Source organism: Paramacrobiotus metropolitanus, unplaced genomic scaffold (genome assembly GCF_019649055.1).
Source record: "Paramacrobiotus metropolitanus isolate TYO unplaced genomic scaffold, Prichtersi_v1.0 Parri_scaffold0000015, whole genome shotgun sequence".
In the NCBI taxonomy this organism is placed as follows: Eukaryota; Metazoa; Tardigrada; class Eutardigrada; order Parachela; family Macrobiotidae; genus Paramacrobiotus; species Paramacrobiotus metropolitanus.
The window spans coordinates 512,490-537,335 of record NW_026570235.1 but is presented as its reverse complement, the minus strand read 5'-3'; the positions used below and the strand labels follow the sequence as shown (position 1 = coordinate 537,335).

General features: G+C 41.4%; 4 protein-coding genes across 7 annotated transcripts; 1 reads left to right on the top strand and 3 right to left on the bottom strand.

Moving 5' to 3' along the window:
* Window positions 1-176: 176 nt before the first annotated feature.
* On the top strand, window positions 177-13,693 carry LOC129584859 (uncharacterized). Its single transcript, XM_055477235.1, has 6 exons — window positions 177-1,055; window positions 2,093-2,263; window positions 2,360-2,624; window positions 8,194-8,392; window positions 9,179-9,583; window positions 11,233-13,693. The coding sequence occupies exons 2-6, from the start codon at window positions 2,134-2,136 to the stop codon at window positions 13,444-13,446; spliced, it is 3,213 nt and encodes a 1,070-aa protein (XP_055333210.1). The 5' UTR covers window positions 177-1,055; window positions 2,093-2,133; the 3' UTR covers window positions 13,447-13,693.
* Window positions 13,694-14,014: 321 nt separating this feature from the next.
* On the bottom strand, window positions 14,015-17,981 carry LOC129584912 (autophagy-related protein 13-like). Of its 2 annotated transcripts, none has more exons than XM_055477334.1 (6): window positions 17,217-17,981; window positions 15,953-16,224; window positions 15,784-15,880; window positions 15,480-15,718; window positions 14,871-15,282; window positions 14,015-14,508 (listed from the first exon to the last, which is right to left on the bottom strand). In XM_055477334.1, exons 1-6 carry the CDS (start codon window positions 17,385-17,387, stop codon window positions 14,257-14,259), a joined length of 1,443 nt encoding a protein of 480 aa, XP_055333309.1. In that variant the 5' UTR covers window positions 17,388-17,981; the 3' UTR covers window positions 14,015-14,256. The 2 variants fall into 2 exon arrangements, with proteins under 2 accessions (XP_055333309.1, XP_055333310.1); XM_055477335.1 differs by having other exon boundaries at window positions 17,223-17,979.
* Window positions 17,982-18,209: 228 nt separating this feature from the next.
* On the bottom strand, window positions 18,210-21,622 carry LOC129585122 (mucin-2-like). The gene is made up of 4 exons (XM_055477683.1): window positions 21,588-21,622; window positions 20,811-21,163; window positions 19,380-20,543; window positions 18,210-19,102 (listed from the first exon to the last, which is right to left on the bottom strand). The coding sequence occupies exons 2-4, from the start codon at window positions 21,160-21,162 to the stop codon at window positions 18,507-18,509; spliced, it is 2,112 nt and encodes a 703-aa protein (XP_055333658.1). The 5' UTR covers window position 21,163; window positions 21,588-21,622; the 3' UTR covers window positions 18,210-18,506.
* A 294-nt stretch (window positions 21,623-21,916) lies between these two features.
* On the bottom strand, window positions 21,917-24,758 carry LOC129585120 (rRNA methyltransferase 1, mitochondrial-like). 3 transcript variants are annotated; one of them, XM_055477681.1, is made up of 8 exons: window positions 24,319-24,754; window positions 23,911-24,169; window positions 23,468-23,584; window positions 23,287-23,366; window positions 23,019-23,118; window positions 22,754-22,880; window positions 22,565-22,687; window positions 21,917-22,498 (listed from the first exon to the last, which is right to left on the bottom strand). In XM_055477681.1, exons 1-8 carry the CDS (start codon window positions 24,357-24,359, stop codon window positions 22,446-22,448), a joined length of 900 nt encoding a protein of 299 aa, XP_055333656.1. In that variant the 5' UTR covers window positions 24,360-24,754; the 3' UTR covers window positions 21,917-22,445. The 3 variants fall into 3 exon arrangements, 2 of the variants coding, with proteins under 2 accessions (XP_055333656.1, XP_055333655.1); XM_055477680.1 differs by having other exon boundaries at window positions 24,329-24,752; XR_008689970.1 differs by lacking the exon at window positions 21,917-22,498 and having other exon boundaries at window positions 22,754-22,926; window positions 24,329-24,758.
* Window positions 24,759-24,846: the final 88 nt, after the last annotated feature.

Sequence of the window (24,846 nt, the reverse complement as noted above, 5' to 3'; positions counted from 1 at the left end):
TTGGTGCTGCGTATTCTGCATAAATACCGTGGAATTTGTTAAAGCGGTTTCCATGTTTGTAGATATTCTTTAGGCGCAGCGGTTTTAGGTAAACAATGTAGATGCTGTACGAAAGCTCTTTTCGACTCAGTTATCGTTCTGTGAATTTTAAAAGGCAGTTAGTTGTATGCCGGTGATAACCTGCTATATGTTTTAAAGTAAAGTTTGCATTACTGAATTTATTTCCAGAATCAGACAATAACTGAAAATTCTGTTTTTATTGTTAGGTCATGTCGCTTTTTTGTAGTGGTTTGTTCACCCACCGGAGATTTTAATTGCACAAACGCCGCGTACAAGCATTGTACAGTGGGTTTGTATTGACACCGTCATTTGTTTTGTTAGCCATTCCAGTTTGCTGACTAAATGGATATCAACCACATTTACAGTACGACAAAGATAATCAAGAGCAATCTTGCTGGTTGGCCAAAACGGCATACGCTAATAAAGCCGGCATTTTTTGCAACCTGCATGCGTGTGTATGTTTGTTTGTCCAGCATTGATCGGTGGCAGTTGCTCAGACTGTATCCCGCGGACGATTTAGCAATCAGTGGCCGTGATGTTCCTTCTCTGTTGTTTTACTTGTCGCGAGTCTAGCTTTGCCAACTGATTATTCTTGGGCATGATGTTATTTGAGGTGCTAGGAAAGCTGATCCATGACCTATTCAAGGCCAACGTTAACCTTATAGCGTAACCTGTGCGCGCCGCTCTTGCCATTGTGTCATTAATCTCCGCTGATTAATCTCCGCTGGTATCATATTGATTTTGCGAACATCTCGAGATGCTCGTTGGTCAGCTGGACACGGCAGTCATAAAATATGAATAATATTTCTATTTGCGAAATGAAGTGAACTAACGCTGAGATCTGACAACAATTTTCTTTATTTCCCGGAATCTTGGTTGCATGCTTTGTGAAAATTACGCAAGAATGGGGAGTAATGGACAGAACAGGGATTTCGAAATCTTCGGCTATTGTACCAATGCCATTTAACTCTCCGCTGGGAAGCCACACGAAGCAGGTACAGCAGCGTCATAGAATATTGTTGTTATAGATTTGTTCACAATAAAATTACGTCTTTCACCGGATTTTACTTGTGATCAAAATGAGTGGATACAGGTACCTGTAAGGCTGGGAAACCGTTTTTGACACGAGTATATTTTGAGACTTTCACCGTAGAAGTGCTTAACAGTACGAAGTATTAAAAAATGGGAAGTTCCTGCATCAATGCATAGCTATTTAAGCTTATCCGAAAATTTACGCAAAAACGATGCGGTATTAGGGAGCTTGTAAGCATCTGCATGGATACTCGTAGTCTCGTACTGAAGATAAATATTACTAATAAAATTTTAGTAGCTGCATATTTATTGTTTTGTGTTCTTTTATTGTCTGGTAGTATTCGTACAACTTGCCATTAGATACATATTTCTTCTTTAATATTTGACATAATCGCTATCAGCTCCTGCTGCAGAAGTCATTCGACGATTCGACGATTATATATATAAATTTTTTAACACATACGCATTTTGTCATAACATTGCAACCTCTAAGTGACAATACAGTATTGTGCATAAACACGTGGTGCATGTTTAATACTTTTTCCTGTATTTGCTTACGCCAACTTTTTGCAGTTGTAATTAGCGGTATTATTTTGCCGAAAATAAAAGACACAGTCAAATCTGACTGCTTACTCTTGTTGCTTATCGTTAATTGTTTCCGCCATCATCCTTTTTATGCACGTACCGTGCTGTGCGCGTGCGCATTGCTTTTTTTCGCCGACACAAGGCTGTGTCCAAGGTTGAGCAAAACCTGCAAGCACGCTTTTTCTCTCCAGATTACATCCGTATGTGCATTGCCTTATCAATTGGTTTTTTATTGGATCTGCTCGGTAATAAATAATTACGTATACCTCGAAAAATTTGCATTAAATAAAGAGAAAGGCAAATTTAAAATTAAGATAAGCTCGAAGTACTTTCTGTGCTTTGATAAAACCGTGATGCCGATTGGCGAATCACCATAATTATAATAGCAAAGTGAATCGATTCGGTTTTCTTGCAGGAGTCAGCAGGACTAAAATAATTTTTTCTCATCGCTGATTAATGAGCAGTGCAAGTCAATCTGTCAGCCAAACTGTTTACTCGAGGGCTTCCCAGTTTATATCCGCGCTTGATCTGTCCGGAGCCCGTTGTACCTTCTGTAAAAAAATGTCCACTTTGCCTCGTAGTACCGGTAAGTGCGAGTATAAAATTAGCCATACATGATGGTCTAATAAGAGATCAAGTGTTAAAGTGCAACAAACGCCATCCTTCGTGACACTCTTTACAGGTAGCTTTAAGAAGTTACGCGTAGTACGCCTAGTAACACAATTATTTCGGCGACGGCGACGGAAATCCGCCAAGGAACCACGCACTCCATTCATTTCCATTTCGTCGCCAACACCTATCTTGACGAATTTTTCCACCATGTCGCTGATCATCCATTGCCGGCATTTAAGCCGCAGCGGCGATCTGGATTATTCCATAGCCAGTTCTCCTACTTGTGAGCTGGTAATGTCGGGATCGGTTTTCGCCGATGATGATAAATCCACAAGGTATGGCTCATATATATAGATATGCATTACGATATCAAAACCATATTGTAGAAAATACTCGTAAAACACTCGTATAAACGTTACTTATACAAAATTTTCTGTTGTGCATTAGATAATACTAGTACATATATTATGTAAGAACAGAAATAATTTCTTTCGCTACAGTACACGTATTACAGAGATTCTATCGAACAGATAAAAATTACTCGAGTAGTATTATCGCTATAATGTACTATCGCGGCATAATAAGAACCCTACCCACTACGGGCCTTACACTACTCGTAATGTATTAATGTTCTCGTAGGATGTTCTCGTAATGTATTAATGTGCCGGGTTCTAACTTAGTTTAATACGTAGTTTATTAAGATAATCTTTATGAGAAATGAGTATATAAATTTCGCAGCTCGGACTGCAGATTTACACATAATGGTGGAGGTCAATTACATTTGGGTAACTGTTGCGCGTCGGGTAATCGAGAGCCGCGTAAAAAATTAGCCATGACTCAGCAGAAAAACAATCGTCCAATCGTGAGTCGAGTACGCTTCCGTGCCAAGAAAGAAATTGAACACCGTAGTGGAACTGAAAAACTCATTTTTAATGCTGTAATGTGGTAAATGTGGTATCACGTCAAAAAAGTTAATTATGAGTTTTGGATTGTGACTCTGGGCCGTTAGATTTACTTTTGGTCCAAACACAGACAAATTTTGTTAATCTGTACAGGAGAGTTACGAGTTATGCTAGGGCCACACTTCAAGTGCGAAGGCCTTCGCACAGTGCGAAGACGAAAAGTGCTAATAAGTGTGAGCGCAAAATGTTCTAAGGGATCCTTCGCATCGAACAAAAAGTATGAGCGCCTTTCGCACTTTTTTCTTAAAACGAGTGCGAAGAGCGTCTTCGCACCGTTTTTGGTGGGAGGGGATTTTTCTTCCTCCTTCGCACAAGTGCGAAGGAATTGACCAATACCGAGCATCCGGATGTGGTTGTGATTATTTCAAAAACAGACATTGATTGTATTTGTGCAATTAGTTATTACGTAGCATCAACAATAAAAGGTCATTCCTCTGCCAAAACCATAGTACGGTTTCATCCGGGTGCAATAAAATGCTAATTTATTCCGGATCTGGCAAGCTACCATTTGCACAGATAGAAAAGCAACTTCGTGTAGTACCAGCCTTGTAGGATCTTGTAGGATGATTGGGATTTTAATTAGTTTCAGTACCTCGTAACGCAAAATATTTTTGCTGTATACTTCGTATCAATAAATAATTTTTTAACAATTACCCAAAAAAACCTTGGAATAAAATGCCGCCTAAAGTACCCACCGCTGAGGAGCAAAAGCTTGAAGAGAACTTGATCGACGCAGTGGGAGACCGTCCGGTTTTGTGGGATCGTGGTACCGAAGAATTCAGAGACCGACAGAAGAAGGCGGCTGCATGGAAAGAAGTGGCCGCACTGGTGGACAAGAAACGGTCTGTCAAAGATGTTAAAAACGTTTGGGAAAGTCTGCGCTCCCGATTCCGCAACGCATTCAAATATAAGCCAACAGGAACGGGCGGCAAAAGGTCAAAGGAATGGTGGGGAACGCAACCAATGATGTTTATCAAAGATAGCGCCGCAGCAATTTGGAAAATTCCACCGTCGTTCGAAATCCTCAGCGCTTTTTGCCCATGTTTTTAGCGTAGGTGCCGGCACGTGTTCCTTACGCAAAAGATCCCAAATGAGTTCCAAAGTTTCTTTAAAAATTTTGTTGACGGTGCTTTTTCCTAGTCGATATCGAATTGCGATATCGTGCTGAGAACAACCGCTAGCCAAAATTCTGTAAACAAAATTATTTACCTGTAGATAATTTTATGCAGTATTTGTACAAAAAGCTACACGTATATCTATATATACAACTTTGACGTACAGTAGATGTTGACAGGTTACAGTGAAACAAGGTTAATTTTACGTAAATGCATAAAATTATGTATGTGTACCGTACCTTATCGTTAGCGCAAGCCGTTCTTCAGGACTAATAGGATATTTGTGAGTTTGACAGCGAGCCAGTCCATGTTTTAATTTGTTGAAAAGGATGTCAAATGTCGAGCGGGACATGCGGAAGTAATTGAAATGCCGCTGAGGATCGTGTTGACGGAGATCTTTTATCAGAATGGCAAACTCTCCATTTATGCCCCGATTAATATTAATGTCTCGCACATGAAATTTTCGTGAGGATTTTTTGGCGAAATGGCGCGAGATCAAAACGCTAGACAGCAGAATGGTCAACAACAAACGTTTTTTTGGCAGAATGTTTGGACGCATTTTTCCGGGGAAGAATTCAGTTCGGAGTGAGAATATTATTACGGGTTATCTTATTATCCTAACAATATTCAAGATTTTGGCCGGTTATAAATTTACTGCAAAATGCTGTGGCTCTCGACCTGAATCCCGTAAATTCTGCGCTCATGGCCTGCTCAAGGCGGAGCTAGTCTCAATTTATTTTAAAAGTTCGATGAAGTGTGAGTGCTCACATTTTAAGCAAATTTTGTTCGAACTTTTTCTTCGGTTCGCACCTCTCGCACTTTTTGGTGCGAAGAAAAGCTTCGAACTGTGCGAAGGAAAAAAGTTCGATGAAATTTGCATCGCACTTGAAGTGTGGCCCTAGCATTACTCGTAGTTTGGGTAATGGTTGCGCTTCGACGTCGAAGCGCAACGCTTACGCGGACAAGTAAGCTGAAAACCCATCCCAGATTTTGTGACTGCGAATCAGAATGTTTGCTTGGTTACACGCTGTTACGTCACATTTTTACGCGTTTTCCCGTTACGCGACGCGCAACGCTTACCCAAATGTAATTGACCTCCACCAATTATAAATATCTACAGTTCGAAAGAAGTCTACCATAACTATCAGTGCAGCTAAATTTTGGACTTCTCATCAGTGGCTGCACTGGATGGTCAGTTGATCGCACGGAGAATGATAAACCACGAGTAGGTAGCAGAAATGCTGAATGAATTAGGTTGTAATGTTACTTTTATATTATTTTTTTTTTCTTGGCAGTGCATAAACCAAATTACTAACCAAAACTTGCGCAGTAACAGAGAATACTGAAATATTATTGCCTGTTGACAGAGACTTCGGTTGTTTCTTCAGTTTTTACATTTTGACTTTCAAGTAGTGTACGCCTGCGATTATTGTTTTTGGGTTTCTGTTGCCAATGTTTTGATGTGACAGTTGCTACCGTTTTTATTTCTGGTATTGATAAACGGTTGGCTTAATAAATATTGTAGAATAGGAGACGAAAAAAGATTCGTTTATTTCCCCTGTTAATAAATAATAATGGGAAATAACAAATCTTCATTTACATAAATTATTTATGGAGCGGTATGGTATCTAGTGTCTACTATGTTGCATAACTCATAACCAAGAATTTTTATTGTGCATCTATACTTTAGTATTGCCGATTTTGCAATTAGCAGTAGGTAATACTGTTAGTTTACTGTTCAAACTGCAATTATGTCCAATACATCTTTGGTATAAAATATATCGCATTACTTATTGTGCTTGCCAAAATACCAATATTATTCGTAATAGTTTTTATGATTACGAAATCCGTAATACGAGTACGTACGAGTACACATTTTTAGAGTACGATATTATACAGATGCTGTACGTTGTATCTGTGTTTCTGTATGCCAAACCGGTCATGGAGTCAAATTTATTCATAAAAAAGTGTTCGTTGTTGCAGAACAAGTGTTTTCGTAGTTACAGTCATATTCATTCAGCTGCTACATAATTATCAACGTAGCACAAATCTTCGAAGAACTTGATTTATGGTAAGCTATCGTTAATTTGCAGCGCTGTTATTATTTAATTTGACATCACTCATCGGTGACATTATTGAACGATATTGAACGATAAATAAATGTTCGGAGTGCGCATGTCCAAATTTGATCTGCAACAATTCGGCAGTTCTCGACGAGCCGCACGTGTAATATTACAAACGTTGTTACACATAGTATTGGTGCTTTGGCCATTTGTACAAAGTATTAGTACCAGAGCCTGTGGTTTGTAGGAATATTTCTTTAAAACTGCCGCTATATTGCCCTTACGGTGAGATAGTGTTTATAATCTGCAAAGGATCTGCGTGTATCAGCTAAAAAATATCCAGTTATAAGCAGTCTCTATTCTATTGCATTACAACGTATCGGAAATTTGTTGTTTGCTTTTGCGATAATTCGTGGCAAGGAGGTGATGTATTGCACAGTGCACAATGTAGAATTAATTTTAAAAAATGCCGTTTAGTAAGTGCGTTTTACGTTTAATAAGCGCGTTTTACGTTGCCTGCAGTCTTAGTTTTTATATGTACTTATGATACTATATAAAGGCTATGGAGAGCATCAAATTTTCAAGTCTTTACGAGCATGTCGTGATAGATCAATTCTGTTTTACACTGGCAAAAGGTAACAGAAAAAGTTGAATAATAACTCAACTTCACAATAACAACGACGAAACATTACAGCAATACAGTACGAAATGATTTTCAGTGTGATTATATTTTCATTAGCAAGCGCAGCTTGCGTAATTTATTTTGATATCCTTGTCTTTTTTGTAATTACACGTATCATTCATGTGCAACCTTAGTCGTGAATATTAATCTAAAAAATAAATAACTCAATAATTATTGATTTAATAATAATAACTTAAAGGGTGGCGTCGAGCAGCAATGTAGTACTGTACTATTGACCCTTCCTCTTGCAACATAACACGTTTCAGAATAATGCAAGATGAATTCCAAGTCCGCTTTTAGGCGTCGAACTTGATTATATAATTATCTAGATAGCGGAATTTTTTTTATTTTGTAAAAATTGCTACTATTTACTCATGATTTTATTAATTTTTGCCCGCAAAAATTTTGTACTCGGGGTAAAATAAATAAGGGTTGCATAAATATTAAATACCCCGTAACTGATGCGAATGTTTATGTACTCTGTACATGTAGTGTTAATACTACAGTGCATATACTTCTGCCATATTTCGCTTCCTGCCGTTTTTTCTAACTTAATAGTTTGTTACTTTAAAAACGCTGGCAGGTAATGAGGTAATTATCCATTAAAACGCTTATCCATTGCAAAAAAAAATGTTTGCAAAATAAAAACTTAATTTTATGTCATTTTGGTTGGGCGGGCCTTACTATCCACGCAGTAGCACTGATGCACTATAAGGATGCTTTGAAAGACCGCCTTGTTCGAATGCAAGCATAATAGCCGCAAATGCAGATTGGACGTACGGTTTATATGCGGTACTCAACAGTAACCAGGCACTGCTTTATGGTTAGTATTGCCCAGTGCCGTTTTATCAAGTAAATTGCTGATATGCCCTCGTGCATATGCGCAGAAAGTCAATGGTGCTTTTAGGTTTTATCTTTCTGGTAGCCAGTTTCGATAGTCGCGCATGAATAAAATGTTTAACCTAATCGTCTTTAGTAGAGATATGGCCCATTCCATAAGCGGGCATGCAGCAGTAAACAGCAGCATTTCCAGACTAGACGACGTATGAGTGAAAGAATTTTGACGTTCTGGTCGATTTCAGTTATTGTGAAGGGGATCTGAACGAAGCGGACAGTGTTGGCCTACGCAGTGTCTCGCATGACAGCGTTTTCCAGCCGGACAACTTTCGGTCAGGAAAAATGCTCAGAAGTAGTTCACGTCCTTCATCCAGGAATTATGGCAAAACAGGAAATGGAACAGCCAGCAGTTCTCTTGTGGATGTGTCGGATGGTGCTGTGCGGGTAAGTGCATGGCCACAAGTTTTTCGATACTTTCAGAATATGACAACGTTTTCTGGGCGTTTTGTCTGTGGTTTGTTGCAGTCACACAGTCGTGTTTTGTCAGCAGTGTCACCATATTAATTTTCAGTGATTTGAATTGACAAATCGTGATAACAGATGAATTCTGATGAATGTTTGCTTTATTATAAGTAATTGTTATTATTTTATTTTTTCATTAGAATTTTTTTCTTATTATTCTTTTTGCCTTGATTATGCTGGATGTTTTTGCGGTAAGGTTTTCGACCGCATTTTGCCTTTAGCTTCACTATTTGACTTACAATAAGTGTTTCATTTCGGTGGGTTCGGTTTAAAAATTTTTTGTTTACATGTATTCAGCCATTCATTGGCATTCAAGTGGTCAGTAAGGATCTGGTCGTTTTTATCCTATCGAAGTAAACACCGTTTTCGTGTTTTTAAATTTTTCATGGAGATGATTTTATCTTTATTACCGACAGCTGGCATCTCTGTAATACCATTAGCGAATTTAGATAAGGAACTGAAGTAACAAAAACACTGTCAGTCCACTGCGGTAAGATATTAAATCGTCATTTACCACGGTATTTCCATATCCATAAAGCGCTGATTAGTCCATCAAAAGCAGCAGACCGGCTTTATCAGAATTACAAAATGATAAGCTTGCTTAACGTCATAAGTCATAACCACTGAGCAAACAGCTGGAATGGGTCTGTTTTATTACCGTTTTTCGGAAATTTTGTCTGGTATTTTTGTAAACGATTTTTATTATAGGCTGAGTTGGAAAACAAGATATTCATTCGCGCCAAGCGCATGAATTCCGGAACGAATGACCCAACTGTGAGTGTACAGCGCTCGCGCGCCAACACCTCTCCCATGCCCATGGACGTTAATTCCCTGATGACGCCGACTGGCCATGAGCAAGGCCGCTCCCGCGTGGACTGGTCGGGCTCAGTGGATGCAGACCTTGATCAGCGGGCTAAAGTGGAGCATGCCTCCTATTTCACACTGGAAACGGGCACACAGCTCAGTTATCGCAAACTGCCCAGTCTGGACGTGCAGCCGACATTGTCGTTGACATTGCCGGTCGCCTATGCCACTCAGACCTTATCGAATGATGCGGCACGGCATCGGATTGCGGTTAAGCCCAAAAATCGACGACCGAAAAGTTACCAATCGGTACGTGCTTGTCGGTTGCAGTACCGCTGCAGTGGGCAGATTAATTTCCGGGTGTTTTCGCTTAAATTGAATACGCTTCATTGAATTCACTTCAGTTTGCGTATTATATCTTTACTTCCGGTCGCTTTAATGCCGGTTAGGAAAATGCTATCCCGTGTACTTTATGGGCTATGCTTCTGAAATTTGTTTTGTAGATGATTTAGGATATTTGGGAAGTTTATTTGATTCCAAATTTTGTTAGTGCCCTCTGATACAGTTAAAACTTTCCAGGGTAGAAAGGCGGCAAAGTTTTATGATTATTATAGGACAGTATCATGTATTCTTCCGTCCCAGTTTTTAGAACTGCATCGTGGTAGCGTTGGTGAATTCTGCATGGAATTGTATTCATAATCCATTCCATGAGTGCGCATTTACATACATTGCGAACGTTACAGTTCTGCCTTGAAGTTTGTTTACACGACATCCCTCCATTTTCTCTCTGTTTAGAGTGGCTGATTGTAATACATTAGCGATGAATTTTGTGCTCACAATCAGTTCGATAAGTGATTCCCTGAGAAATGACCGGTTTTAGATTTGTTTAGATCGACAGGCACAGCGCAGCCGTGTTAGGTTATGAAATGATGTACGCTTGATGGGGAAAATAATAAGCCAGCTTTCTCTGTTGTTGTAGTGCGGAAGTAAGCTGGTGATATCAATTTGAAACTCGTTTCCGACCGTTTTTATTGACAAAACTAATAACATGTAGCTAGTCGCGCTCCCGTAGGTACGTTGAGTATCGTGGCATGCCATTGAAAACAATCCTCAGCGATCTCGCTGGAAATTAGCCGGTGTAATGATTATGGTCGTGACTGGACTAGATGTGGCGTGGTTGTTGCGAATACTGAATGACCTGGTTGTATCATATTTCTCTCGCAAGGTGTTTGTTTTTCTCGTATTTGCTCTTGTCGTCTTTCGGGATTGTCAAAACACACAAAGAGGTTGTGCCGTAATCGATACTCAATGTTGTTGCAAGAGTGCAAGTGTCGAAGCATTCAGAATTTCGCAGTCAGTCCATATGAATTGCAAAGCTGCAGTGAAAACCATAAAATTGACGTTTTAAAAATCTTTTTGTGGTTAAGGGATCCGACATCATGTTTTAATGAAGTTGTGACACATGAATTTTACACTGTTTTTAATTTTTTATGCCTTTTGTATGTATCATAATTTTTTGTAGTTAAATTCATGCATTCTTGGTTTGTCTGTTTCCATCATATGTTTTTGTTAATTAGAAATATGACTGTCGATATCTTCAAACCGTTGAAATCGTTTTCAGGGGTTTCGTTTTCCATATTGATTAAACAGAAGTTAATTTTTCTGATTTTCGTATAGCTGTTTGGGGTCTTAAGAAGTGACACTGTTTTTGCGCTATTTCGATTGTTCTTGTGTAACCTTACATTTATTTGTACGTTCTTACTCAGTATACAGAAAAGCAAAGTGGCTGTTTATTCATGTGTAGCCTTCAATAACGTGAACGTAACAATTACTGTCGTTTTTTATTGTTGGTCATAAATTGCTCAAGATGCTAGTTGATGACAAGTTAGAGGCGGAATACGCTTAAACGACAAATCAATGGGCGGTGTGATTTTTTCATCGCATTTTTTCCATTGCAGAAGTTAGAAGTCGAAGTGGCCCCGAAACCTGTTGCGAGATTCAGAGACTATGCACCCGCGACGGACAATGTGACCGTGCCGAATTATGCTAACAATACGACAACCAGCGAGGCTTTGACTGCTGAATTGGCCACTGTTCTATCGGAAGTGGAAGCCACCTATGAATTGTTCAACATTCCCGCGCCGACACCACTTGAACCGCCACAGCCCGCGGTGCGACGATCATCGGCTACGATGACGTATTCTAAATCATTCCACATTCCACGCCGGCCGGCGGAGAATGCACATACCACCACCATAGCACTATCGACATCGCCCGCGGTAAAATCATTTGTCAGTCCCCGTCTAACACGAACCATGGCCATCGATCCGCCGCCCATTCCCCCGAAAACTTTCAGAGCCAACGATAATGAATTCCTACAAGTTTTAACCAAGTTTCGCAAGCACATCGAACCTAATCAACAGTCGGATGAGGCCGGTTCAAGTGGCACTCCGCCATCGACATCGTTGATCTCACAGCCGAGTAGTCTGCGCAAAAACACTTTTAATCTGGTGCAAGTGCAGGATAATGCCAGATTGCCGAAGGAGACGCTTGATCCATTCACGACCAACCACCGCACTGCGGCGTCGAAGACGGTTTCGTCCAGTGATAATGGCGTCGTTACCGAGCTAATAGTTTCAAAACTGCCGCTTCCCCTGACACATATCCCCGCTGTACAGGAAGTTTTTCAAGAAAACACAGCACTGCCGGTTGTGCCGGTTAATCTTGCAGATAGTGATAATCGATCTACTGATGATGGGAGCAGTAAAGTGATTCCCCTTCAGCCTGTTGATCCAAGCGTCCACAAGCTCGTTAGTCCCGGTCCACCGATCATTTCTCCCAAGCCACGCCTGCGTTTGAAACTCAATGCCGTTCGGGTTGACAATGGTGAGAAGGAACTCATGAAAGTGCTTGCCAAACGTAATTCGGATATGGAATTGACCAACACTTTGTCGGCTGTTAACACTGAAACAGGTTGCACAAAGTCTTCTTCGGATACCGTGAAACGAGCGCCGAGTTTTAGAGAGATGGAAATTGGCAGTCCATCGGGGATAAATTTTCGACGGACTTTACAACCGGAACTTATAAGTAATTATTCCACTGCGAAAGATAACGACGCGGCAGATAAAGAGAATCAGCCTGTGGAGCGCAGTCAGCCCATACCGGCAAAGCGGCAGTCACAAGCAGAAGTTACGGCTGAATTACGACGCAGTTTCTTCAGCGGTGATAAAATTGGTGATACCAAATTATTACGCGAAAAAAGCACCGGATCAGCAAAGTCGTCTTTTGATAAGGAAGACGTTCCGGTATTAACCGTGGCATCCACTCTCCGAAAAGTATCCCTGGAGACAAAGGATTCGACAGTTAATTCGACAGGAGCAGAATGGGGTTCATTATTGAGAAAAGTTTCCATTGACAAAAGTGGTGAAGGGACATCCAACGCCAGCACAACTAATTCTTTGCATCGGCATTCCTTGAAGTCGGCTAGCTATACTGAGGGCACCGTAGATGCACCTGTATTTCCTGTCACGTTAAAAAAAGTCCCTTCCATTAAGCGAAAAGAAGACAGTTCCTCCACAAAGAATAACAGCACTTCCGGTTCAGTCTTTACCGAGAAAACAGCTGTCGTTTCCCATCGTGAGAGTGTTACCACTCCCAGAGAGGATGAGCCACCGGATTCCGGACGCAGTAGTGTAATATCGCGTGCCGCACTTTTTCAAAGTAAGGTGGACACTGGCAAACCGATTTCTCCTCGTTTCGATGCCAATAAAAATATCAGCGCCCGCACAGTACCGGTTCCTAAAAGCCGCGCCCTGGCGCAACCGTTTTCCGTTACCGTTGTTCCTAATGAAAACAGTGCGGTGGAGACTGTAATGCCCAAAGCGGCCACATTCTCGGGAGCCCAGCTGCAGGCCACCATGTGGAGTGCACCGGTCACAGTGCCCGCGCTGAAACCCGTTATTCCGGCGAAGACCGTCAAAGCCGTCGCGCAGCCGGTATCCTGCGGCTCGGCAATGGGTGGTTCTGAAGTTCCTTCCTGGGTTATTCTGGCGCAGGAGAAACGGAAAAGATTGAATACCAGTATGCTGACGGACAGTAGTGAATTGGCGAAAATGAACAATTCAGGACTGTCGTCGAAAGAAATGCAGATTGTTAATGCCAGTTTTGCTTGAGAATTTTCCAAGGCGAATGGGCTTTTTATGCATTAAATTCTTGATTTTTCCATTTTTGTATGCATAGTGTGATTTTCACGCAGATCTTGTAATTTTATTCAAGGGAGTTAGTATAAATTTTGTGTATGTTTACACTTCGGATTTATTTATGGAGTAAGAGTCCTGTTTACACAATGGGTAAAAGAGAAAATTACGAGAAAGATCTTTGTATGCGGTAAATCCGAATGTTCATGATTAAATTTTCAGCAACACAGTTTGGATTTTGAATGCGCTATTTTGCGCAGTAAACATTGTAGAGCGAATGCCCCGTTTACGACTTAAGTATTTGCTAGAAACGAAACTGAATCTGTGAATCAGGATTTCAAATATCAATTACAGTACGAACACGGTAAATATAGATACATACCGTGGTACGACTCGTATTGTTTGGCTTCAGCCAAATTTATCAAAACAGACGGCGGTCCATGGAAGCATCATTTCGCACCGTGCACATTGTACAGAATTCTCCCTACACACGAAATTGGAACCGCACATAAAAAGTTTCATTTTCGGCAGCACCAAACTGAGAGCATATAAAGGCGTTTATTAAACGACAATGTTTACAGAACTATGGTACAAGAACGCGTAAAAACACAAACCCGCAAATTTTTGAAACTCAGTGCACAAGATAAAACATTTGTTAAACCTAACCGAAAATAAATCGGTGACTATACAAGGCCGAACTCTAGGCCGTCACTGAAAGCAGAAAATGCCCATGCCCCCTCAACGGAATAAACTTCTAACCATTTATTACGCGCACCCATCAGGCTTTCACTGACTGCTCATCGTCATTACCCAAGAAGAATCACCGATCTGCCGCAGATCTTCCACAAATTTGTCAAATTCATGTAACTGTGATTCCATTCCCATCAAATTCTGGTTCAACGATTTTACTGTGTGAGCAAGGTTTACTCCACGTTTTTCCAACGATTTGAGATTCACAGGTGCCAGTTGGCAAGTATGATAAAAATTGGCTAAATCATTTGATCCCGTTCTGGTTCTAGATGGCGCAAATGCAGGCCTCTGAAAGAGTAATAATAATAACAATGTTTATTGTCCTCTGTAAAGAGGCAGGTCTCCTTTAAGCTAAAGGCGTGCATCTTAAAAAAAGATGACACATGCATAGAATGCATTCAGGGTATCGCCTTTAAATAACGAATTAGTAATTAAATAGTAGGAGTAGTGGTTAGTACAATAAAGTAGTAGTCAACGACTCAACGTAGCTAGTACAACAAAGTTTTAGACTTCAGCTAATACAAGAAAATGTATTCGTACGAGAACGAAAGTAACAAATAAAACCCCTGTCTTACAAAGTTTCTTTTATTAAAAAAGAAGCAATAATTATGTGATCCATCAAAACTTGTGCACATAATCGGTCAACTTACTACTCGTTCAGCTTCCAGAACGTCGTCTTCATCAAATCCATCATCAGGAAACGAAGCATGGGAAAGCAGGGAAATCTCAGGTTGCAATACAAACTCCACATTCTTCACCACGACGGCATCGGTTTTATCTCGTTTCAGGGCCTCTTTAACGGCTTTCGGAGACGATTTGCTGATTTCTGGTAAAACGGCCGCATTGTCCGTATCGTCTTCATCATCCACAAAGGGGTAAAGAGTGGCAAAAGCTCTGTCAGGAAGTTCATAACTATCGTCGTCAGAATCCGATGGGCTTTTAGAGGGAACGGCGAAGGCACCAGTGCACTGGAGATCAGCAAAGCGGAGAACTTTTCTCTGCTCGTTTTTGTAGCCATGCAAATCCTGATGGGCCGGAAACTGTCCGAATTCCACATGAATTCTGAAAATTTACAACAGACTCGGTTGCCGGCTGCTTCACTTCAACCAGTTATTCTACGAAATAGTTCAAGATCGACCTGCTTTTGTACTTCTCATATTTCATACGAATGTATGCAATACAGTATCAAAACCAACGGTGCGAGCTTTTTCTTGAATTGTAGAAATTTTAACAAAATGTTATGGCAAATTACGACCTACCGGCCTTCGGATACGGGCGATTCTGCTGGAACACTGCCGTGTGATGACGGCGATTTCTCCGGAGTTCTGGATAGACTGCTTCGGCCATGGAATGCAAATCTGGGATTACCGGAAAACTTCTCAGTCGCTACCGGAACTGGATCGGAAACTGAGCGTGGACTCTGCGTTTCAGAAAATGCCGTTTCTCTGCAGGCTCCCATGAAAAAAATCGAGCCATATGGAGTTTTTAATGGTCCAATCTATAAAATAAATTCCAGTATCAATTAGAGATGCCTGCTCCTCAAAAAACCTCACAACCACCAACCTTATAGTTTTTGGCAATAGGGCTCAAACTGTCCAGATTGGGCTTGCCAACAAACAGACGATGTGAAAATTTGAAATAATCATTCTGCCGTACCAACCTAAAACACAGCCTCTGGGTAAACTATTTCCATTTTCGCATGCCGGTAAGTATCCGTATATGGTAGTCATACTTATTAACAGGACTGGCGCGTAGGCTCACAATAATGGACTTCAACAAAACTGCCATCCGGTTGTATACAAGGTACCGAACTCGCACATCTTGATCTCGAATGTCTTCATCAAACCACAACCACCAATATTCTATTGGGATTTCCTCCGTGGATGTGGGCAAACGGGCGATGATTTCCACTCCGAACGGCTTATCCAGAACAGCTTTATGATCCTTCGTCATTTCCTTGAAATCTTGGCGCACATTGGGAACTTCTCGCACAGCCAGTCCAAACTGAAAAACATATTTCGTACAGCTGCTTCATCGTACATCACAAAAGCATGAGCAAAATTAGCAAAAAGACGGAAAAAATGAAAATGATCATCTGAAATTCGTGGTGCCGGTATTACAGTTGGTAACCAGGAAGCAAAAGCAGATTTGGCACAGAAAAAGTTAGAAACGATTTATATGAATGCAAAACGCATGTGCATGCATGTCACTGCGCTGGAGCGGTAAAATAAGGACACCGTGCACAAATTTGAAGAATATTTTTTATACCAAATATCTAATTAATATATTTGAAGAATACTTTATTATATCTGAACCATAAATTTATAAGCCGATCGTAGAACTAGAACAGGACCTACAAAATCGCGTCCAGCGTATTACTGTTGTGCAGCTGTCCCTTATTTTGTGTAGATATATACAGTATCATTATTCTGAGGCCATAAAAAAACGGTATGGCTAGAATAAAGAAAGGGATTAGCGAAATAATAATGTAAACAAAGCAAAAATACAGCTAGCCTTGCACCACAACCAGCTGGTCAAAATGAGACCACACACAGCAAAACTCGATTTGATTGTGCAATCATAAGTGCTGCTGTGATGTGTCATGTCCGGATTTCAACTTGCAATTCGAAGCTGTCGAACTTTGCCAGCAGTTCGTTCACGCACGTTGATTGTAATCAGCGAAGCACACGACAACAAACAAGAAGGACAATGGGTGGAAACTCGCGAACTACATTTTGATGTCAATATATGATTCAATTCAAAAATCTGCATTCAGAGTTCGCAAAAAACAAGCCAAAATTTTATTATTGGATAAAATCGGCAGCACAGAAATATTAAAAGAAAATTCAAAGCGTGTTCAAAGTTTCAACGTTTAAACCTTATCTACTGATGTCTAAAATTCAAACGGCGGTATTAAACCTGTGAATCTGCATCCAGATACAAAACCACAATAGTAAACGCTTTCAAATTAGAAATCTGGAAAAACGCGCAATTACATTTACCCAATCCGCATTAGATGGTTTCGAGGAAGTCGAGCATTTCTGACCAGTTCTGGCTTCCACAATTAAACTGGCTGCTTTCTGTGCGAGTATGCTGACGTATTTCTGCAGATCGTCAAATTCATCCTGATCAAGAACCGCCCAGGTACCAGTTCCTTTCTGCGACATTCTTCGTAAAATGTGGTGCAAATAAAACCAATCTCATAAGCAAGGTTGCCAGCTCAGCTAAATCAAGCTGGAAGAATCAAGATCCCGGACTCCCAACGGCAGTCATCTGTTATTCTGGATGTTGCAATTTCTATCGGTCATGCTTCCATCCACAATCACTTTTCTTGTGCAGATAAGTATAACTTAAATGTGGTAAACATGACAGGTGACTGGTGACAGAAAATATTTTGACTACCATTAATGACTGAAGAAGAAATACTCCAGTGCAGACTAGTGCTTAATCAGATTCGATAGATTCCAAAACAAAACGCAAGTTCCGAGATAATGTGGCACTATTGTACACACCAAGATGTCATCACTATCTTATCGACTATCGTCCAATCATAACTGTATCGTCCGGGACAAGATCTAAACAAGATTTCATCACTTTCATCAGATTTCATGCACTAGTTTAACTTTAATGAAATTTCTGCAAAGGCCAACAAAGAAATAAGTTTGATTGTTGTTTACGCCAAAAACCAAAACACTGGTCTGCGAAACTTGTCCTACATACCACAGCTGCGCAAGTTGTGCCAATTACAACGCGCCACGCTGGAATGAGCGTCTACCAGTTTAATAAACGGCCACAAAGTGGCGGTACAGTTCTAAATTCTACCCAACAAACTCCTCCTATCGAACAGCCCGAAACCGACACCGTCTGACCGACCGGCCGAATCTTCGCTTTTTAGCCATTTACAAGGTACAAGGTACATTTACAAGGTACAAAAAATTGGTTTTCTTATGAAATAATTAAATATTTTTCTATAATCCCCGGATACAATACAACGCACTGTTCTTCATTCTGCAAGTGAGTGGAAAAAAACGGTAGACCACAACTCAAAATTTTAGATTACCGCACTTCTAACGCGGATCCGGAACACAAAAAACTAAAACAATACACTGCTCATCACTCATAAGCCTAAAATTCTAAAGCTGCTTGCGCACCAAACATAACACCAAGCAGATCAAAACTGAAAGAAAATTATTGCGCTTATTCTATAAAAAATCAAAACTGAACGCAAAATTTACATTCCCAAAAAGGCAGGCCAGCAAAACTGCTCCAGAGGAGAAACACGTTAACTAAAAGATATTATTCAGGAAGCTTTCCAATATCTGTTCGACAATAACCGGAGAGCAGCGGTCAATGATCTCCGGACCGTATTTCTGGCTCTCCACCACTGCTGCTTCCTCCAAGAACGTCTGAAAAAACGATAAGCCCAACGTAACCACTTTGCTCACCTTTCCGTACACTAATTCACCTTCTTCCACAATTCCTTCGCTGATCACGACGTTTTCCGCAACAGGCAGGTCATTCAACGTCGTCACGTCGGGCTTTCCAAGTTCAATATCTGTTGAAGGGGACTCCCTAACTGCATTTTTTTCAGGCAACTTCTCCCGCTCCGCTGTTTCCAATGTCTCTACAGTGGCGCTCTTTTCGGATGGCTGACTGGTAGCTTCAGACATAGTGTGGGATTGTTGTGGAGTGCCTTCAGATGCAGGAGTAAGATAAACAGTGTTATCCAAAGCATTAGATGCAGGAGTCGGAGGTTCGCTTGCAGCAGACGCCGTTGATGTTGTAGTCTCGGTTGCTAATGTTTCATCCACTTTTTCTTCCCCAGCCTTTGGCTCCTTGGCGGAAGGCACCGGTGTACTGGTTGATGTAGAAGGCATCTTGACTAAAAAGCATAAAAATAGCAGCACACATGTTCTTTTATCGACTACTTAAATTTTTTTCAGTTTTCAAACAACAGCAAATCCAATATTTACAGAATCAGCTAAACAAATCAATGTTTTTATGAAAGCCGCTAATAAGCTTCTCTCAGCTAATCATAAGAAGATATAAATTATCGTAAGTGAAGAGTCATTTATCACAAACAGAATAGTCGACTTGTAAGGAAAAGGGTAAATGTCATACTATGGCAACTGAGGAGTGAGGCACAGTGACCAACATACCCGCTGCATCCTTCAACGGCTCCAGATTTTCATTCGGAGCTGGTGGATTTTTAGCAGCACTGACCACTGGAACCTTCAAAATTGAAACCGCTGCCGTCTTTTTGGGGGCACTGCCTTCCGTTTCCGCCTTCCGCTTCAAACTGCCTATCAGCTGTTTTTCATGACGGCCTTTTAACTCGTCCCCAATTTCCTTCATACTGGTTGCAAATGTCGTCACAGTCGTTATGAACTTAGTAACCAATTCTGGAGACCAACGCCGTTTATCAGCAGGCCCTTGACTATCTAGCGATAAATGCGACGTCAAAGAAGCCATTTTGGCAAAAGATGCAGCGGTCTGGGTGAAAATTTCACCAACGGTAAACGGTGTGGCTTTATCGGGATTCAGCTTCATAATGGACGTCTCCAGTTTGTGCAGCTTCATCATGCTGTCCCCGATGGCCTTCCGATACTGCGCAGCGCGGTCAGCGGAAGTCGTGTTCTTATTCGTCAGAACACGCGCCGCAGCTGTTGCGGCAGCCGGTTTGGCTACCGTTGTCTTCCCAGCAGCCGTCGGTGCTACTCGTGTAGCTGCGGGCTTCTTAGCAGCAATAACGGGCGTGACTGTCGTTGTGGTGCTGGTGGTCGGTGCCGACGTTGTCACAGCCGCCACAACAGGAGCCGCCGTAGTGGTAGCAGCCGGGGCAGCAACGGTTGGACGCGCGTGAAAGACAGTGCGGGCTGCCTGCACGGGCTGCGTGATGGTCTTTATGGGAACTGCTTTGGTGGGTGACGCGCGACGCACCAGGGGAGTAGCGGTGGCCGCGGAAGGCCCCGGAAGGTAGACAGATACAGTACTCTGCCCCGCGGTAGACCCCAGCGCCGGCACGGTTATCATCTTAACAATACCCGAAGTGGCACTCGTCCCCGCCGGACCGGGTACCACTTGTCCTGCACGAGGGACGATGGTATGTCCCTTGGGAATGGAAACTGCCGCTCTGGCGAGAACAGGCGCAGATTTGGTCGTCAGGGTGCCGGGACGAACAGTGCCGCGTTTAATCGTAACCGGACCTCCTTGAGCGATAATATTAGCGGTTGGGATCGTTGTTCCGGGGCGTGAAGTGGATCCGACAACCGTGCCAATAACAGTGGTTCCTTGTATTTGAGCTGACGTAGCGTTTGTGATGCCTGAAATTTGTAAATATTTATTATGACCATCCCTATTTTTTACCGCAGAGGAAAGCGAGAATGTTTTCTCTAATCTACTACAGTCCTAATCTATTAATCCTCAAAAGATATTCAAAACAAAAATAAATCTGAATGCAAATGCGAATCAAAATATCTAAAACAACTTTTAACATAAATCGGAGACAGGTGCAATGCGGAGAGAATCTATAATTTTTTTGTACGATTAACACTTTGCGCGCCACTATAAAAAATTCTACAATGACATACCCGCAGGAATACCAGCCACCAAGCTATTCGTGCCATCCGCTCCAACCACCACATAATACTGCTGTCCACCCAGATCGCTTCCCGTGGCATTAACCACGGATATTGCTGTTGCTGTTGGGGTCGTTGTCGCCGTGGTTGTCACAGTGGAGATGGTGGGTCGCAAAATGATAGAGGTTTCTGTAACTGGGGGATTCACCACCGGAGCCGGAGGAGGAACGGGAGGTGGTTGTACCACTGGTCCTGCTTCGGTCGAATTCGATGCAGACAGTTCGTTGCCTTCAGTGGCAGGCTTCTCAGCGACAGTCGAAGCTGACGGAACAGCAGCAGGCTCTGCACTGGTCTCTCCTTCCATACTAATAACGAACGACGTTTAATGTAACGCTGGTACGAGGGCACGATTAACTAAGCACCCCGATGAAAAATGTGAAAGTTTATCTCAGTTTCAGGTTCAGCAGTCTAGTTTCTCAACTTGCTGAACGCAGACTGCAAGCAACCTAAAAAGTTTTGGTTTCGCTGTGTACCGGAATACTTTTTTAGTGGCTAAAGTCTAAACTCCGCTAAAGTCGCTAAACACAGATTAACCGAAGGTTTCGAATATAATAATCTAAAAACTATGAGGGCCCAAGGGCCAAGACCAGCAAATAAACGAAAATTAACAAAAAAATCGCAAATAATCAAGGGGTGCTATAATTCGAAGAATTCATCACACTGCCAGTGCCGGGACTGCCCAAAGGCCAAAAAGTTCAAGAAAGATTAGCGCGCCATGCCATTCTATACCATGGGCAGGATCTAACAACCTGGTCTTTCGCGTTCCCTGCAACGGCAAACCCATGTAACGCACCTGTTCTAATCTGAAAAATTTGTATAGTCAAAACTAATATCACACAAATACAAATGTTGTAAAAGGAATAACTAAAAACACAAATAAACAGTAAATCGTCAATCGAAAAGAAACCCAAACGATCCAGGACTGATTTGAAGCAAAAATTATTGAAAATTGAGTTCCACTGATCCAGGAAGTACTTTGATCTTACGCTACGGAAACTTTTAACGCTTGAACGATGGCCGAACGATAACGTACGCCACCGTACGTACAACGTACCGTGCTTCGTACGACGAAAACGAAAAAAATCCGTCCTTATGTACTGCTTTTTTTTGGCGACTTGCTCTAAAATTTAGCAACATTCTTGAAAAATTTCAGAAGCACAATATTGAAATAATTATTATTTTGAGAAGCGTAGTTAGTATACTACTAGTAATAAGTTAGTAACAACGGAAAACCGGTACAAGCACGGTGAGTTCGGCTCAAAGTTAAGCTTTTGAAACCCTGCACTTTCCGGTAACCAACTATTGTAATTTGCAGACATACTTTTTGTTTAATATAATGATATGCATAATCATATTCATGTACTAACTCAGTTTCGCACAGGGAGCAGGAAAATAAAAAACAGTCATCAATATTACCTTTTTACCAGCTTTTCACAAATTTGGACCACACACCCAAAAATAAGTGAGATTTGCGTTCAGCAACACTTCGATTTTAGAAAATTTTACCAAATACAACTGTGAAGGCTTCGAAACTCGAAGGTTGAGTAGGCTTGCAGTAGCGGTAAACCAGAACAGGAAATGCTGACATCATGTAGTAGTACTTTTCTGGCGCTGCCAAGCGATATGACTTAGTATCACTCCTGCAACGAAAAGCGTTTTAGTTTCCGTTTACCCAGTCTGTAACGGCGTCACTTTGATGCCTTTACCAGCTGCAACAGAAACGTTCAGACAATCAGCTCCCTCTGTTATATCATTCCGACCAGGTTGGATTGTCACCACCGTAGGACACGCTTGAAGAAGCTCCCAGTCAATGCCTTTATTTTCATTCCCTAACAAAATGCGCATCAGTCGATTACAGTTGTATCAAACTCCGTGGACACAGATTTTCTAATTACCAAACACAAGTATCACGTTGTCCGGAAGCTGCAACTCATGGATGGAACACGGTTCTGCCAGGTTGGCTTGTTTAGCTTCGTTCTTGCTGACGGTGCCCACAATGTCCCATTTCTGTTCTTTCGCCAACTGCAATAAGCAGATTATTCCGCCGTATCCGATAGTCACAATCACACTGCTTGTAAAAATACAGCATATGAAATAAATCTAAATATTTACGTATATTTTTATACAGTCGATTGGATGGTTATGCGACTTATGCCATACCTTTACAAACTCCTTCAGTTGTGCTCTCTTCAGCACATGGATAGGCAAAATTTCCATAACACCGGCACTGGCTTTGCTGACAATCGGGGATAAAGGACAACTACGAATTCCAATTCAGATACTTATATCAGTTACGGTAATTCAATCAGCAAATTATTTAGCACCATTCTGCAAGCGACATCCGTACGGTGTCGCATTTTTATTCCAAAATATGTCCCAAATGCCAAAAAACTACAGCTAAAAGAGTGTAGAAAAATTTACAACAAACCTCGACCCTTCCATCAAGAATATTCTCTCCACGCCAAAAAAATATGCCGATCTCATAATTGCTCCAAGATTCATTGGATCCTGCAAGATTCATTGGATTCTTTGCCGGTAAACAAGTAATAACGCAGTCCGTGCAATTTCTGCAAATGAGTCATCTAGAACAACTTTTTTCGCAATCGTACATAAATTCCGTCCAACAGAAGCCAAAGTTTTTGTTGTGCAGCGTCTCGCAGAGCGGAAGAAAGCTTTGAGTGCAACATCTCCGATGGCACTAAAGGCGAACATTCTAAACATAACCCCTAAGAAATGATATACTGGTGACGATAAAAAATCGCAGTGCTCACAAAATCGCATTACGACAACAATGAAACGTTATGTAACAATGCTACCATGCAATTATGCATTCAGGTAGGGAACATATTAAGAACGCTTTAATTTCCCGTACGGCATTCGGCAATAACTTCAACAAGCAAAGCGAGTAATTCGCTTAATATTGTACAGAAACGAAGAACAAACTGGTCTTTTGCCGTTGACAACAGCGTTTAGCGAGTTTTTATGTACGCAGTTTATTCCTAGATCGCTAAATGACTACACCAGTACGTACATCAGCCAATCAAATTCGTACCTGATGGGGACGATCACAAGAAATCTTTTTGAGAACAACAGCTTCCTCAATTTTGACCGGAATGTTTCGTTCCGAACACAAGCGAAGGATTTCTTGGTTGTGATGTTCCTGTGACAAGGTCTTCGCTTCCGTTATCAGCAGGCGATAGAATTGCCGCTGTCCAGCTCGCAGTGCCAGAAGTACAGGATTGGTTCCGAACAGAATTTCATCAGATATTTCACTTGGCATAATTGTTTTCCTTCGATTTTTAGGGTTCAACCTGACATGTGAGCAAAGTGAAGCATGCGGTTAAAAGTATTTCGACTAATTTTACGAACATGTGTGGTTGTGCACTGCTCCAAGTCATTACAGCGGAGGCAATCGTAATACATAAGTAGCTACAGAATTAATGCAAATTGTAAAACATACAACATTTTACCGCGGTGACGGGCGAGTCTTTGCTTCTTCATCTTGAATATTCCGACTGTTCCTCTGCTCGATATCTAAAATGTCACTGGTAATCCATTGTTTACTGCTGAGATTTTTCCGAATTACTGTTGGCTTGCAAGAAGAGGAGCGAAACAGTGGCTGAACAGCGGATCGGCCAAGTCCTTCAAAAAGCCGCATCGCGATACCAAACGCAAGCGACATTTGAAATTATTCTGATACGTACTCCATTTGAAAGCCCAAAGATTCAAGGAGTTCCCACGCTTGCTGTTCACAGTATACTAAGTACAATTACTGGAAACATCATTTGCTTAAGAAAGAAATAAAAAAGTTTGCATAAAGTAATAAAAATAAAGAAAAAGTTTATACAACTGCAGTTTGTTGGTTAGTAACTTTTAGTTGCAAGCAAACGGAAAAGATGATCTGGCATACAAAACCACAACAAGATCCTCGCGATGACGTCACGGGCATCTCAAAGCACTCTCTCACACCTGAGTCACACGGCAAGTC